This window comes from Myotis brandtii, unplaced genomic scaffold (genome assembly GCF_000412655.1).
Source record: "Myotis brandtii unplaced genomic scaffold, ASM41265v1 scaffold496, whole genome shotgun sequence".
NCBI classification, from domain to species: Eukaryota; Metazoa; Chordata; class Mammalia; order Chiroptera; family Vespertilionidae; genus Myotis; species Myotis brandtii.
Window position 1 is genome coordinate 287,225 of NW_005368921.1, and position 14,435 is coordinate 301,659.

At 39.6% G+C, this 14,435-nt stretch overlaps 1 protein-coding gene across 1 annotated transcript; it reads left to right on the plus strand.

Moving 5' to 3' along the window:
* The first annotated feature begins 6,128 nt into the window (after positions 1-6,128).
* Positions 6,129-7,058, plus strand: LOC102246989 (olfactory receptor 6C4). Its single transcript, XM_005876765.1, has one exon. The coding sequence runs from the start codon at positions 6,129-6,131 to the stop codon at positions 7,056-7,058; it is 930 nt and encodes a 309-aa protein (XP_005876827.1).
* Positions 7,059-14,435: the final 7,377 nt, after the last annotated feature.

Consider the following 14,435-nt stretch of genomic DNA (forward strand, 5'->3'; position numbering starts at 1 on the left):
ATCACTGCCCTGAAGTCAAGTGTAAGTATATTCTCAGCTTACAGTTATATCAATGTCATTTGTCCGTGATTGTAGGCCATAAAATCTTATAATAGTGACTTTTTTATTTAAAATGAACTTATACTTGTTTTATAACCTTCATACAATATAGACAGGTATAAAGGTATGAAAGTATAAAGTAAAAAGGGACAGCTCACTGTATGTCCCCCACTTGCTCATTTAACTTCATTGAAGTAATACTGTTTATTTATTTTTCCAGACATATGTGACTATATACATAAAAATATAATTCTATAGCATATAAAAGATGTTTATATAAATGTATGTCTTTTTAAATATATATTTAATTGATTTCAGAGAGGAAGGGTTCTATAGCACATAAAAGATGTTTATATAAATGTATGTCTTTTTTTAATATATCTTTAATTGATTTCAGAGAGGAAGGGAGGGGGAGAAAGAGATAGAAACATCAATGAAGAGAATAATTGATCAGCTGCCTCCTACATGTCCCCTACTGGGGATCGAGCCTGCAACCCAGGCATATGCCCTGACCAGGAATCAAACCGTGACCTCCTCGTTCATAGATTGACACTCAACCACTGAGTCACCGCAGCTGGGCTACATATATGTCTTTTTAACAAAATGGGATCATACAATACACCATTGTTAACATATTAAGGTTAATTTGAGAGAAAAAGATACAAAAGAAAATGAGAGTTAAAAATATGGGGCTGAAAATGAAATAAGAATTCAGGCCTAGAAATATGTATTTGAGAGTCAGCATGAGATAGCTATAGGACAGGGTTGTTATACTCATTTGGAAATTAGAGCAAGCAAGACCAACTTCTGAAAAATTTGTGTTTAGAAAAAAGAAGAGTAAGACATGCATCTTTAGAGTTTGAAGACAGGAGGAAAAATTATGAAGGACCCATTAGTTAAAACCAGAAATTAAGACGATATTAGAAAAAAAGTACAGGAGAAAATATTAGAAGAAAAAAAATCAAAGATAATGTAGAGGCAAAATATAAATATGCAGAATATTTTTCAATATGCAATTACCATTAACAAATTTGTTAAGAAATGGTCCACATGTGTCTTAGATTCAGAAGAATGTGCTAGCTGTGTGTTCTTGGTCAAATCACTTAAACTTTCTCAGCCTCAGTTTCACTATCATTACCATTATTATCCTCACAGTATAAGTAATCCACATTATCTCATCTGTAAGGTTGAGATAATGATCATAATCGCTCTACCCCTGTGTGAGGATGGGAAATCAGCACAACCTGGGAGTTAAGTGTGCAGACTGTGGAATCAGGTGGCACTGGGTCAGACTCCACAATACACTAGCTATGGAAGTTGGAACAATTTCATCAACTGCTCCAAAACTCAGTTTCCTCATCTGCACAATGGGGATAGTAATAATAGCTATCTCAAAGGATCATTATGGGAATCAAATAAAATAATGACAAGACTTGGCACATAGTAAGTTCTCAATTCATGGTAATTATCCATTGATATTATAATTATAACCAAATAAAATCAATGTATATTAAATGCTTTTTGATTTGGAAGATGGTAAAATGTTTACTAGCTTCTATTTTCAAGAGTCAGAGAGAGACTAACCTTTGACACAAAAGGGGTAATCAACTCTTTTGATCAGAGTATGCAAAGATGAGTGTAGGACAAAACTGTCTTGAAAGAAGAAAGGTAGAGAGGAGGATCATGCCACAGAAAATTTTACTAATTATCAATAAAATGTAGGTGGGTTATCTGCTGAGAATGGTTTTGAGAATTTGAGAACCATGGAGAAGAATAAATAAAAGTGAAATATAATTTAAATTAAATTTTGCAATAGCTATGTAAATATTAAGAACCCTATTCCTCAGCTATAAACAAAAAAATAATTACCTGAATTCTCTAAGTATGGTATAAATAGCCCCCTAGTTATTTATATTCTTCATTAGAAACTCCTAGCCCTAGCCGGTTGGGCCCAGTGGATAGAACGTCAGCCATAGACTAAAAGGTCCCAGGTTCAATTCCAGTCAAGGGCATATGCCTGGGTTGAAGGCTCAGTCCTCAGTACGTGGTATGCAGGAGACAGCCTATCAATGATTCTTTCTCATCATTGATGTTTCTATCTCTCACCCTCTCCTTTCCTCTTTGAAATCAATAAAAAATATATATCCTTTTTAAAAAAGAAATTCCCAAATGACATTTGCAACTTTTTTTAAATTTTTTATTGAATTTATTGGGGTGACATTTGTTAATAAATCATATAAGTTTCAAGCGTACAACTCTATAGCACATATCTGCACACTGTATCATGTGCTAACCACCCAAAATATCTCCACCATTATCCTCCCTTTGCCCTCATCCACCTCCCTCCACGTCCTTTCTCCATGACAATCACCATACTGTTGTCCATGTCTATGTGTGTTTTTCTTCTTAATACCGTCACCTTTTTCACCCCGTCACCGCTGACAGCTGTCAGTCTGTTCTCATTATCTATAAGTCTGTTTGTATTTTGTTAGTTTATTTTGTTCATTAGATTCCACATATAAGTAAAACCATGTGGTATTTGTCTTTCTCTGACTGGCTTATTTCACTTAACATAAAATTCTCCGGGTCCATCCATTCTGTCCCAAAAGGTAAGAGTTCCTTCTTTTTTACAGCCACACAGCATTCCATTGTGTAGATGTATCACAGCCCTTTTTATCCACTCATCTACTGATGGGCATTTGGGCTGCTTCCAAAGCTTGGCTATTGTAAATAATGCTGCAAGGAACAAAGGGGTGCATATATTCTTTTGAATTAGTGTTTTGGGTTTCTTCTGATATATTCCCAGAAGTGGGATCACTATGTCATAAGGCAGTTCCATTTTTAATTTTTTGAGGAAACTCCATACTGTTTTCCACAGTAGCTGCATCAATCTGCAATCCCACCAACAATGCACAAGGGTTCCCTTTGCTCCACATCCATGTCAACACTTGTTTGTTGATTTATTAGTTATAGTCATTCTGACAGCTATGAGGTAAAATCTCTTTGTGGTTTTAATTTGCATTTCTCTGATGATTAGTGACCTTGAGCATCTTTTCATATGTCTACGGGCCATCTGTATATCCTCTTTAAAGAAGTGTCTATTCAAGTCCTTTGCCCAGTTTTTAATTGGGTTGTTTGTTTTCTTGGTGTTGAGTTATATAAGTTCTTTATAAATTTTGGAAATTAACCCTTTATCAGATGTGTCATTGATGAACATGTACTCCTATTCAGTGGGTGGTCTTTCATTTTGCTAATGGTTTCCTTTGCCGTGTAAAAGCATTTTAGTTTGATGTAGTCCCCTTTGTTTAATTTTTATTTTGTTTCCCTTGCCCCATGAAATATATTAAAAAATATCGCTTTGAGAAATGTCCAATATTTTGCTGCCTATGTTTTCTTCTAGGTTTTTTAAGGTTTCGTGAATTACATTTAAGTCTTTAAATCCCGTTTGAGTTTATTCTTGTGTATGGTGTAAGTTGGTGATCTAGTTTCTTTTTTCTTTTTTTTTTTTTTTTTGCATGTATCTGTTCAACTTTGCCAACACCACTTATTGAAAATACTATCTTTACCCCATTGTATGTTCTTGCTTCCTTTGTCAAAATTTTTTTAATGTCTTTATTTCTTTCTTTAGTAATGTTTTGTTAATCCTCACTTGAGGATATTTTTCCATTGATTTTTAGGGAAAGTGGAAGAAAAAGGAAATATAGAGAGAAACATCAATGTAAGAGAAACAGATCTATTGGTTGCCTCCTGCACAAGCCCCCACCAGGGTCCAAGCCAGGGAGAAGCCTGCAACCGAGGTATATGCCCTTGTCCAAAATCAAATCTGGGACCCTTTGGTCCACAGGCCAACACTCTATCCACTAAGCCAAACCACCCAGGGCTACTTTGTCAAATATTAATTGCCCATAAAGGTGTGGGTTTAGCTCTCTATTCTGTCCCATTGATTTACATGCCTGTTTTTATGCCATTGTCATGCTGTTTTGATTACAATGGCCTTGTAGAATAGTTGGATGTCAGATAGCATGATTCCTCCAACCTTGTTCTTCTTAACTCAAGATTGCTGAGGCTATTCAGGGTCTTTTGTGGGTCCATATAAATTTTTGGAATATTTGTTCAAGTTCTGTGAGATATGCCATTGGTATTTTAATAGGAATTGCATTGACTTCATAGATTGCTTTGGGTAATGTTTGCATTTTATAATGTTAATTATTCTTATCCATGAACACAGAATACGCTTCCACTCATTTGTATCTTCCTCAGTTTCTTTCTTTAGTATCCTATAATTTTCAGGGTACAGGTCTTTTACCTCTTTGGTTAGATTTATCCCTAGGTACCTTATTGTTTTTGTTGCAATTGTAAATGGTATTGTTTTCCTAGTTTCTCTTTCTGATAGCTCAATATTGGTGTATAAAAATGCCCCCAATTTCTGAATATTAATTTTACTTTTTTTAACGTGTGAATATTAATTTTGTATCCTGCTACTTTACTGAATTCATTTGTCAATTCTAGTTGTTTATGGTAGAGTCTTTAGGGTTTTCTATATACAGTATCATGTCATCTGCAAACTGAGACCTGAGGGAAAGCACACACTGAGTGCAAAGATTTAGAGACTGATATTAGTTACAGTGATCCACAAATTCAAAAATTCTAAGGGAATTTGGGGATCTCTTTGGATACACAGTTGTAACAATACTAGAGGCTCGGTGCACAAAAATTTGTGTACTTAGGGGGTCCCTCAGCCCAGCCTGTGCCCTCTTGCAGTCTGGGACCTCTCGGGGGATGTCCACCTGGTGGCTCCACAGGGGATTGGGACTAAGCTGGCAGTCAGAAATCCGTCTGGCAGCCCGGGATGTACACTTGCCAGCAGGGAGCAGGCCTAAACTGCATCCTTAGCGCTACTGAGGAGGTGGGAGAGGCTCACGTCACCACTGCTGTGCTGGCAGCTGGCAGCCTGGCTTGTGGCTGAGCAGAGCTCCCCCTGTGGGAGCTCACTGACCACCAGGGGGCAGGCCCCGCATTGAGCATCTGCCCCCTGGTGGTCAGTGTGTGTCATAGTGACCAGTCATTCCCAGTTGTTCTGCTGTTAGGGTCAGTTTGCATATTACCCTTTTATTAAATAGGACAGAGACCTGGTGAATGGGTGGGGGGTCCCGCTTGGGTGCCTGGCCAGCCTGCGTGAGGGGCTGATGGCTGTTTGCAAGCTGGTTAAGCCCCCCAGCAGGGACCCTCACCCCATGGGGGTGTGGCCAGCCTGGGTGAGGGACTGAGGGCTGTTTTCAGGCTGGCCACACCCCCTTCAAAGTGGAGGGGTCCCGCTGGGGTGCCTAGCCAGCCTGGGTGAAAGGCTGATGGCCGTTTTCAGGCTGGCTATGCCCCGCAATGACCCAAGCTCCCAGCCTCTCCTTTTTTTCTTTTTTCTTTTTTTTTTTCTGGTATTTATCTTCTATAATTGAAACTTTGTAGCCTTGAGCAGAGCCGAGGGCCAACCAGGGAAGGTGGGAATCTTGGCTTCCTCCATCGCTGGGGGCAAACCAAGCCTCCTGCTCGCTCCAGCTCCGTGGCCACCGCCATCTTTGTGATGGAGTGGTGGAGTGATGGTTAATTTGCATATTAGTCTTTTATTAGATAGGCTTGCTTATTCCTTCCTAAAGGCCCCTCAACTATGAACTAATATAGTTAGCTTTTCTTCTCACACTAAGACCAAGAGAGTGATGGAAATGAGACACCACTGCCAAAATAGCAGATAAAAGATCAAAAGCCAGTGTTCAAAGAGACACTAAATGGAGAAAATGATAACTTAGGCATTGGGTTAGAAAATGCGCTAGGAAGTACATGAAGAGCCTGAAAAGGAGCCATGGAGAAAAATCCTCCTATGTGGGAATCTAACAAAAATTCTTGTGAAGAGGCAGCCTCTATCCAATAGAAAATCTCACTTGAGTCAAATTGGACAGGGCGGGAGAGGGGGCGGGGGAAGAGTTGAATCAATTCAACAAAAAAGCCTTAACCTCTCCTGAATGATCCTGTGCTCTTCTTCCCTTCTAAACACCAACTTTGTTCCTTTGTACCTTCCTAGGTTGTAAGAGTTAGCGATGAAAAACCAAACCTTTCTGACAGAATTCATTCTTCTGGGACTAACAGACATCCCAGAAATTCAACTTGTCATCTTTATACTTCTCTTCCTGACCTACATATTTAGTATTATTGGAAACCTGACCATCATCACCCTCACACTACTGGACTCCCACCTCCAGACTCCCATGTATTTCTTCCTCCGGAATTTCTCCTTTCTAGAAATTTCCTTCACAACCACTTTTACTCCTAGGCTACTGTTCAGCATCTTAACTGGGAAGAAGAGCATCAGCTTTGCTGGTTGCTTAACTCAGTATTTCTTTGCCATATTGTTCGGGGCCACAGAGTTTTACTTTCTGGCTGCCATGGCTTATGACCGCTATGTGGCCATATGTAAACCCCTGCATTACACAACCATCATGAGCAGCAGGGTTTGCACCCAGCTGGTTCTCTGCTCCTGGCTAGGTGGTTTCCTGATCATCATATCCCCAATCATCCTGACCAGTCAGCTGGATTTCTGTGCCTCCAACATACTGAACCATTATTATTGTGACTATGGACCCCTCATAGAGATATCATGCTCAGACACAACACTCCTGGAGCTGGTTGACTTTATTTTAGCATTTGTGACCGTGGTGGTCACTCTGGTGCTGGTGAGTATCTCCTATACAAACATCATCTGGACCATCCTGAAGATCCCCTCTGCTCAGCAAAGGAAAAAGGCCTTTTCCACGTGTTCTTCCCACATGATTGTCATCTCCCTCTCTTATGGCAGCTGCATCTTCATGTACATAAAACCCTCAGCAAAAGAGGGAATTGCCTTCAATAAGGGAGTCGCTCTGCTCAATACCTCAGTAGCCCCTTTGTTGAACCCATTCATTTACACTCTAAGAAATAAGCAAGTAAAACAAGCTTTCAAGGATATGAGCAGAAAGATTATGACTCTTTAATGAACATAAAGACCTCTGCTGGAGGCAAAGGCAAACAGAAATTAGCATAAAAGTGCAAAAGATACATTGGAAGGCCAGTGGACTATGATACTCAGCAGCGCCCAAGATCACGTCTTTCTGGCTCGCCAAGGAGCTGCGGCTGAAGTACCACATCTGCTCCATGCCCATCCACAAGGGCGATGAGGTCCAGGGGTTTGAGGACACTACAAAGGTCAGCAAATCGGCAAGGTAGTGCAGGTGTACAGAAAGAAATATGTCATCTACATGGAGCGGGTGCAGCGTGAGAAGGCTAACGGCACAACTGTCCAGGTGGGCATTCACCCCAGCAAGGTGGTTATCACCAGGCTAAAACTGGACATAGATCAGAAAAAAATTTCTTGAACGCAAAACCAAATCTTGACAAGTTGGAAAAGAGAAAGGCAAATATAAGGAAGAACTTATTGAGAAAATGCAGGAATAAATGTAACCTGTTGTGCAACCACGGTTTAGCTGTAAGTTTTTAGCCTGGTGTGTATTCCTTTAAAATTGTTCAAGATGTCGCTGGAATATTTTGTTTCCTTCCTGGTTTGTTATTGATATGTGGCTGTGTATATCTATTGTTGCTGTTTGGATTAATTTTATGAATAAAAATTAGAAATGTTTCTTTAAAAAAAGATTTCTTTCTAGCAAATAGATTTTTGAACCAGACATTTTAAAAATTTGCAAAAATGAGAAACAATACCACTCTTCTCGTTATTTTTTTGAGATTATAGTTATGTTAAATAAAAATATATTATTTGTGTTTTGAGATGTTTTTATTATAGTAATTTAAAACAAATTAATATATAGATTTTTTAATTTCTCAGTTTTGATCTCTAATATGAAATAAAATAATACAGATATAACTCCTTAGTAGATAAATTTTTATAGGAAAAAGATGTAGCTATATAACTTTGTTAGTCTATGTACAAAAGAGGAACATCTGAATAAAATTAATGGTGTTGTCCACAAGACTGGTGGTCTTGGGCTTATTGATAAAGTTTAGCTTTACAAACGAGGCTCTTCACTTTACCAAAGTCTTTAGAAAGTTGTCCAAACATATTATCAGAAATACTAGACAATTTCCAGAATAAGCTAGAAATTACATCTTGCAATAAAGCTCTACTCTTGCAATAAAGACCATCCTTTCTCAAGTTTGAGATAATTTTCCTTCTCATCCTTTTTGCTCTGAAAATTCTAAAAATCTCTTCTGTAGACACTTAATACAGAAACTGTCTCTGCTTGTAGGGTTGATATTTCTGGGTCTAACTCTCCTCCAGTCATGAAATTGAAATGAAAACTACTCCAGGGGTATCCCTAACACAGTGAATATCCAATCTCTTCTTAAGGGAAGATTCAGAAGAGTAGGAATCTTGAGTTATGTTACCAAAACCTGTAGGGCTCCTTGAGGGTGCCTGAGCTGTAGGGGACATATTTTGTAGATGAACCTTAGGAGGCTGAGAGTGAAAGGGCTACCTAAGGATGCCTTAGAAAACAGCATCCAAATATTTTAAGAATTTTTTAAAGCAAATTACCTAATTTTTTAGAGGCAGCTGGCTTTTGTTATTGTTATTTTCCAAATAAGTCAAGTGGACACAAATTCCAGTAGGTTGTCTCTGCAACTGATTCCCAAGGTCAGTTCTTTGCAAAGCACCCCTTGGTGTTTCTTTAGACCAGTGATTTCCCATCTTTTTCATCTGATGACACATAAACTAACTATGAAAATCCTGCAGCATACCAAAATATATATTTTACCCATCTGACAAAAGGAAAATAGGTATACTTTTGATTCATTAATACCAGACAGCTATTGTTGTGTTGTCATCATTTTTCTTTGATAGCCTAAGAGAAAATAGGTCTATGTCCCTGACTAAATAGTCACGTATTGCATATTTTAAAAAACTTTGTGGCACACTGGTTGAAAATCACAGCTTTAGACCAAAAGCTAAAGAACAAGCAGTTCAGAATATTGAGCCTCTTTCTCCAAAGGCTCCTGACTCCTGTTTCTGTGTGTCTTTTAATTAAATACCTTAAAGATTTGGGCATGGAAGCAGGATGGAAAGATACACACCCTGCCTTGGCCCAGCCCTGTCCTCTGCCTCAGATCTGAGCAGTCCTGTGGATGTGCCCTTTCAACTGCCTAGAAGCCCAGCACTCATTCCACAAATATATTTGCCTGCCTCCATTGTTCTCAGTGCTGAAGTTATTATGGGGCCTTTTTCCTTCTCTTCACATCACTGGCTGCAGAAGAAAAAAAAAAAGAACTGGTTTTTTAGAGGGTAGTTAAAATCGGGAGGACATAGAAACCTATATATCATAAGGTGTCTACATTTTATTTGAAGTGGTAAAATCTTGATTCTAAGTGGACTGGGAAAAGTTAAGAATGTGTATTGTAATTTCCACATAAATAACTTCAATTATTAAACAAAGATATCATCAAAATCACAATAAATAAATAAATGAGTTTAAATGGAATACTAAAAAAAAATCAAATAACCCAAAAGTAGGCATGAAAAGGGAAATAGAGGAACTAAAATAGAGGAAATAAACATAATAAATAATAAATGATGGACATAAATCCAAACATATCAATAATTATACTGAGGCAGGATAGTGAGCTAGGAATATTCCTTGGCAAGTGGAATTGGGAAACTGAGACAGAGCTGAACAAACAGGCCCAGCAATTTACAGCAGATACAGAGGGTCACTTCCCTAGAGATAACATCTAGGCCTCAGGTGTATTTCAGCTTCAGGCCCAGAAAAGCAGCAAAACCAGGTAGGTGAAGCCAGGACCACTGCAATGACTAATAGTGCTGATCAATCAGTGGAGACCACAACCCTGAGAGGGCACACCTGGAAAAACCGATGAGTATTGTATTGAGATCTCCCCAAAGCCCTCCCCTAAACTCCCAGCCTTCAAAGACCTCCATCCGAGCTCTCCCTTTCCAGACCACGCCCGCACCTTTCCCTTCCCCTTTTCCTTCCCCCACAGGTGTGCATTGGTAAATGCTAAGGGTGCCCATGAGATTTGCAACCAGGGGAGCAATCGGTAGCAGCAGCTCAGCCCAGGCTAACCCCCTGAACCTCTGACTTCTCAGTGAGCCAAAGCAGCCCTGCCTGGGCTCATTTCTTTCCTATAACATTTCTAGAGAGCCAGACATTTCTAGCGAAGCACAAGACCTTATCTTCCCTAACCAAGGACACTTGAGAGTAAATGGTTTACACCTCTGCTTCCTACCCAGAGAATAAATAGCTTAAATCATCCTGGTCAGAGATATAGAGAAGAAATCGAATTAAGGCCATTTGTGCCAGCGGAACGGATGAAGTCTGGGGAATAACTAACAACAACAACAATGAGAGTCAAACAAATCCAAGATAGAGGCAAAGCTAACCAGAAAATGACCTGGTCCCTCTATGCCTCATTTTGGTACATCAACATATTAAAGAACACACCTGGAAAGCTAATGAATATTCTGCTAAAATCCTCCATGAGACCTCTCCTAAGATGCCTGCTCCAAAGGAGAAATAAAAAGCCTCAAGACAAAAGACCCAGGTGTTCTCTCTGGAGCACGGCCCTGATGCCTTTTCTTTCTCAGGTGTGAATGTTCTCCTAAACTCTAAGGGTCCCCATGAGACTTGCAACCAGGGGAGCATCAAGCAACAGCAGCTCATCCTGGGCTTACCCCCTGAACCTGTCTCCAATGCCCCTTTTCTCTGACTTTTTAATGAGCTAGCAGCAGCCCGGCTTGTCTCACTCCTGTCACTGTGACTTTTACTTCTTCATGAGCTAACAGGAGCCCCGCATTAGCTCACTTTTGCCAGGGTGTTTCTCTGCATCTAGAAGGGTTCAGGAATCTTGAGAAGGGGCTGTGTATAAATTAATAAAGAGGCTAGAAATATAAATTTGGAATACATGGGGGAGCCAGAGGAGACTTAGCTATAGTAACCAAGTTCTCTCTGAATCTCTGGACCCAGGGCTCTTTATTCACACATTTTGGCCTATAGCAAAGCAGATATACATATCAAAGGTAAGTTTGGTAAACAGTAAGCATTGTCAAGTTAGGGGAACTGCCCTCAGCTGTCTGGTAGGGGCAATCATATGTACATTTTCAGGTTTGGGGAAATGCTTTCAGCTATTCCAGCAGGCCATAATATGTATCTTCAGCCCTGCTGAAGCCTCAAGGTGCCATCAACCTTTTGATGAAACTTCTTGCATTTATGACATGCTGGAATTAGCCTCCAGCACACTTCTTTCCTATAATATTTCTAGAGAGCCAAAGCAGCCCTGACAGGGCTCTCTCCTGTTGCTTCTTCTATCTTAAGCCCTTCCTTTGTTTCAGTATCTCCAGGTTTAATAAATGTACTCTCAAAGTCATCTGAACTCATGAAATCTTTCCACATACTACAGGCAAACACGAGGCAGATCGCTCTGGGCCTGGTCCCTTTCCAGTGAGTGACAAGAAGACCTTCTAAATGTGTATGCATTTAAGAACACAGTTACAAAATATTTAAGTAAATTATAGAAATGTAGGCCTGAAACCTATATAATTGTATTAACCAATGTCACTGCAACAATTTTAATTTAAAAAAATTGCATATAAGTAAAAACTTGAATAACGGAAAGAAGAAACAGAAAATCCACAATTATAATTGATGACTTTAATGTATCTCTCTCAATAAAAAATATAATTAATAGTCAGAAAATAAGCAAGGATATAGAACTGAACAACACCATAAGTCAGCTGGATATAACTGACATTTATAGAACACTCCACCTAAAAACAGAAGAACACACAGTCTTTTCATATGCGCATGGAATATTTAACAAAATAGGCCATACCCTGGATTATAAGACAAACCTTAGCAGATTTAAAAGAATTGAAATAATATAAAATATATTTAGCCCTACCTGGTTTGGCTCAGTGGATAGAGAGTCGACCTGCGGACTGCAGGGTTCCAGGTTTGATTCCAGTCAAGGAAACATGCCTGGGTTGTGGGCTCAATCCCCAGTAGGGGGCGTTCAGGAGGCAGCCAATCGATGATTCTCTCTCATCATTGATGTTTCTATCTCTCTTCCTATCCCTTCCTCTCTGAAATCAATAAAAATATATTTTTTAAAAATAAATAAAGTATGTTTATAATGGAATTAAACTTGAAATTAATAACAGAAATATGACCAAAATTTTGCAAGCAGTTGGAAACTAAACAACACACTTCTCTATAATTCTTGGGCCAAAAAAGAAAATCTCAAGGGAGATTAGAAAGCATATTGAACTGAATGAAATGGAAACACAATATATCACAAATTGTGATGCAGCTATAGAAGTGCTTATAGGAAAATTTATAGCATAAAATGCTTACATTGGAAAAGATGGAAAGTCTCAAATAAATACTGTAAGCCTCCACATTCAGGAAAAAAAAAGAGCTAATTAAACCCAAAGCAAGCAAAAGGAAGGAAATAATAAAAATAAGAACAGAAATCAATGAAATTAAAAACACAATATGTAAATCAATAAAACCAAAAGCTTGGTTTTTTAAGAAGACAAATAAGATTGATAAGCATCTATCAAGACCAACAAAAGAAAGTGAGAAGACACAAAATTCCATTATCAGGATTAAGAGGGAATATCATTGCAAACCCTATAGACATTAAAAGGGCAATAACAAAATACTACACACAGGCATGTTATAGATGTTGACACAAGGGGTAATTGGTCCTTTATTAAGATGGCAACACCTAAAGCCTTTCTGGCTTCAACTTTAACAGAATATATATAAGTAATTAGAAGAATCAATGTGAACTCTCAGGGGCTCAAATTATTCTACTTGTGTCCATGGACTCTTGTCCATACAGATTTTGGAACCAAAGCCCATTCTTTAGTTATTCCTTGAAGGATACATATACTAGTATGTATATCAGATGTTCAGAATAGCTATAATCTGATGATGCATAGGAGAATTCTCTGGAACTTCAAAAGAAGAGGAAGCAAGTAAGAAACAATAAAATGGTAGATACATAGTCTTTCTGCAGTTTATCTTTAATTTAATATTTTATGTTTCTACCCCAGTTGAATTCATATTCTGATTATAAACCTGTCAGCAATGAAGATGTGGAGGTAGGAACACTAACAGATTTCTCCAGCAAGGGAAAGACAGTTTTCTTGATCAAAAAGGTACATGGGAGACATCTGCAATAGTATCAACAATAAAACATTTAAATAAAAGTTAAAAAAAAAAAGGTACAGTGAAGGGTGTTTTGGAAGACACTTCTGGTCCTTCAAATCCTTGTAGGTAATCCTGCTCTAATTATCATGATGGCTCTCTTTCCTCATCAAGGCCATAGTATTTATAAATCAAACTTTAAAAGGCTGTGAATTCAACTAACAGTGTAATTCAGTTCCCAGAATTAACTGCTGGGTTTGGCTTTCAACAATTTCTATTTTGTGGCTCTAAAATGTAAAAGATTATTTTAGCATAGCCTCAGAAAAATCTGCATTTGATTCTGTTTTAGATGAGAATTTTTAATATAATGCAGTTGTGTGTTTGTTTGTTTGTTTGTTTGTCACCTTAAGATACCTAATGGGGTAAGACAAAACCATTCTGCCGAAACATCCTGGATTTCCTCTTCCTTCTAAATTGCTCTACAGCAACCCAGCCGCGTGGCTCAGTGGTTGAGCATCGGCCTATAAACCAGGAGGTCACAGTTCAATGCGGGGTCAGGGCACATGCAGCTCTGTCCCCAGTGCCGGCGTGCAGGAGGCAGCCAATCAGTGATTCCCTCTCATCATTGATGTTTCTATCCCTCCCTCCCCTTTCTGCTCTGAAATCAATAAAAATATTTTTTAAAATAAATAACTTGCTCTCTAGCAGTAGCTTCTCATCTCTCAGACCTTTGCCTGCGCATCGTGCAGCTGCCGCCACAGGGCGGCGCAGATGTACTGGGCAGCTCCGCGCTGCACTCCTCCCGCTGGTGCCCCGCTGGCCCCCAGCGCCCGACAGCCGCCTCAGGAACTGTCATAACGACACCGCTTAGGGCGCCCGCAGCCGAGGGGTCATCGACCTCCTGCGGGGGAAGGCCACGCGGCCTGCTCCTGCATCTCAGCCAGAGCCTCCCCTGACCGGATGCCACCGCCTCCCCGAAAGCTGCAGCCGCCTCAGCTCCAATGGTCTTCTCTCTGCATCACCGTCCTCCTCGCCTTCCCAGTCTGCTCCCAAGGACCCCCTTGCATTTCCCCTGGCTCCCCCCAGTTTCTTCCTTTCTCCCTCATCTCCACCTGCCTTCCTGCCCTTCGCCGGGGTCCTCCGAGCCCCTGGCCAGCCGGTGCCTCCCTCCCCAACTCCAGGAGGCAGCTGAGAGGG

Coding starts and splice junctions, on each gene's coding strand:
- LOC102246989 (XM_005876765.1), top strand. CDS start 6,129: ATGAAAAACCAAACCTTTCTGACAGAATTCATTCTTCTGGGACTAACA.